Genomic DNA, 2262 nt, shown 5'->3' on the forward strand with positions numbered 1-2262 from the left:
TTTTATTTTATTTTATTTTATTTTATTTTATTTTATTTTATATTTTATTTTATTTTATTTTATTTATTTATGTAGGCCCCACACCCAGCGCGGGGCTTAAACTCACAACCCTGAGACCAAGAGTAGCACACTCCACTGAATGAGCCAGCCAGGCACTCTTCTGTTGTTTTTAAATTAAAAGAAATTGGATCTGATTGGGACATAAGGTAGAAAGACACTCTGTACAGGATCTTATCTAAAAAATATTGAACATAAATATTAATATGTGTATACATATAAATGTATACATATTTATACATGAATATGTATTTACTATTAAAGTTGCCCAAGAGAGCTGAAGCATGTCCTAAATGTTACTCCTCAAGATTAGGATCCAGCTTAGGTCATAGAGTCTTCCAAACCCCATTTAACTCTTGAAAGTAACTATTATAACTGTTGAAAGTAGCTATTATAACTTGGTAAAAACTTGTGTTTAACATAATTATATATATATAAACATATATAATTTAATATAGTAATAATAATAATAAAAACTCGATTTAACTTGTTTAGTATCCATTAAGGCTAATGATTTATTTGGATTTTAATGGCAATAAAAAAGGAGCTATAATTTTGCAGGCAAAACTGTATTCAATGCTGATGCATTGAATAGGTTACTCTAACAGGGTAATTTAAATATAAAATAACTTCCAGGTGGGACCAAAGCGAGGCAGCTGGGCAGGTTTCGTAGCTCCAACAGCAACCATGGCATATAAGGGCCTCACGGTGAGCGTGTTCTGGGGCTTCATTGGCTTCTGCATGCCCTGGTTCATTCCTAAGGGTCCCAACTGGGGAGTTATCATCATCATGTTGATAACCTGCTCAATTTTCTGCTATCTCTTTGGGTTGATTGCAATTCTCGCCCAACTCAACTCACTCTTTGGACCACAGTTGAAAAATGAAACCGTCTGGTACCTCAAGTGTCATTGGTCTTGAGGAGGAAGACCTGGTCTCCAGGCCTCAGTCATTGAGGTCAAGAAGAGAATTCCTCTAGATGCAAAATCAACTCCGAAACCAGACCGCCTTCTTTGACTCGCCTATTTTGGCTATCAGCTGCCTTAAACATTCACACCACATTTGAATATATTATTCCACATGGCAGTATTTTTTCCTGTCTCCTTTTATACGTTTCGATGAATTATGTGCCTACTTAACCTAAACTGTGCTGACTCCATAAAATGTTTATGCACTCTTCTGAGATAGAAGATGCTATTCTTCTGGGAACTACATTGCTCTGTCCTTGGAACCTGTGAATTTAAAGATGACTCCTGCCTGGTCACAACATGGGAATCAGCAAAGTGTTTAAAAACTGTCACAAGACAAGGCAGTCAGTAGGAGATATTCAGAGGGAATATCTGTCCCAACAGAATTACACCAAAGTATATTTTCAGGATGACTTTCTTACTTCTGCCATCTACTGGAATAAATTATTTTTTGGCTTTCTGTGGGGAAAAAATATAAAATAAGTATTTAAACTAAAAAAGTAAAAAAAAAATAAACTAAAAAAGTTTAAATGTACACCAAAAAATGATAGCTAATAAGCTTTTAACTTGCTCTAGTGTGCATATGTTACACAACTGTGGGAAGTAATGGCCTAAAGTAGAAATAATATACAGATGAACAAAACAAAATCTGATGCCATAATGCATCTGAAAAAAAAAAAAAGTAAAAACACAGAGTTTTCTTACACACATTCACTGGTGATTTAAAGGGCAAGGGTACTGAGCTCCTTGAGATGTAGAAGGATTCACTGAGAAGCCGGAGATGGTTAGCTTGTGTTCTAGGTAGCAAATGATAGAATTCCTTCCCTAGTGGTACATTTTTACATTTCTTAGCTAGGAGACAAGTGTCAGTTTGTATTGCAAAGCCCAAGCTATGTTAACATCTCCATGTTCATCTGTCTCTATAGAAAAAGTTGGCCACTGAAAACACAGCATTAAATATTGAATTACCTAGTTCAGCGCTCATTATCTCAATGCTATTGGACACCCTGTGTGTGCATGGGAGTTGTGGTAGACACTGAGAGGAATAATTATGAAGATAAACCGAACAAACGGCAGGCATATTTTTTGCCTTCTAAGAGTTTATAATTTTGCTGCGGAGGTACAGTTTTACAAAATAAAATAGGCAATTTAGGATGATTAAATATGAGTTTTGAAACCATTTCCCCCAGAGTGAAAAGAATGGGATCAGCGCCAACGTGACCAGTTCCAAAGGGATGTT

The 2262-nt window shown here is 35.9% G+C and overlaps 1 protein-coding gene across 1 annotated transcript; it reads left to right on the forward strand.

Annotated features, from left to right (window-relative positions):
- The first annotated feature begins 744 nt into the window (after positions 1-744).
- Positions 745-975, forward strand: LOC129503721 (V-type proton ATPase subunit e 1-like). The gene has a single exon (XM_055316036.1). The coding sequence runs from the start codon at positions 745-747 to the stop codon at positions 973-975; it is 231 nt and encodes a 76-aa protein (XP_055172011.1).
- The last annotated feature ends 1287 nt before the right edge of the window (positions 976-2262 follow it).

The sequence above is a fragment of the Nyctereutes procyonoides genome, unplaced genomic scaffold (assembly GCF_905146905.1).
Source record: "Nyctereutes procyonoides isolate TBG_1078 unplaced genomic scaffold, NYPRO_anot_genome, whole genome shotgun sequence".
Taxonomy (NCBI): domain Eukaryota; kingdom Metazoa; phylum Chordata; class Mammalia; order Carnivora; family Canidae; genus Nyctereutes; species Nyctereutes procyonoides.

Coding starts and splice junctions, on each gene's coding strand:
- LOC129503721 (XM_055316036.1), top strand. CDS start 745: ATGGCATATAAGGGCCTCACGGTGAGCGTGTTCTGGGGCTTCATTGGC.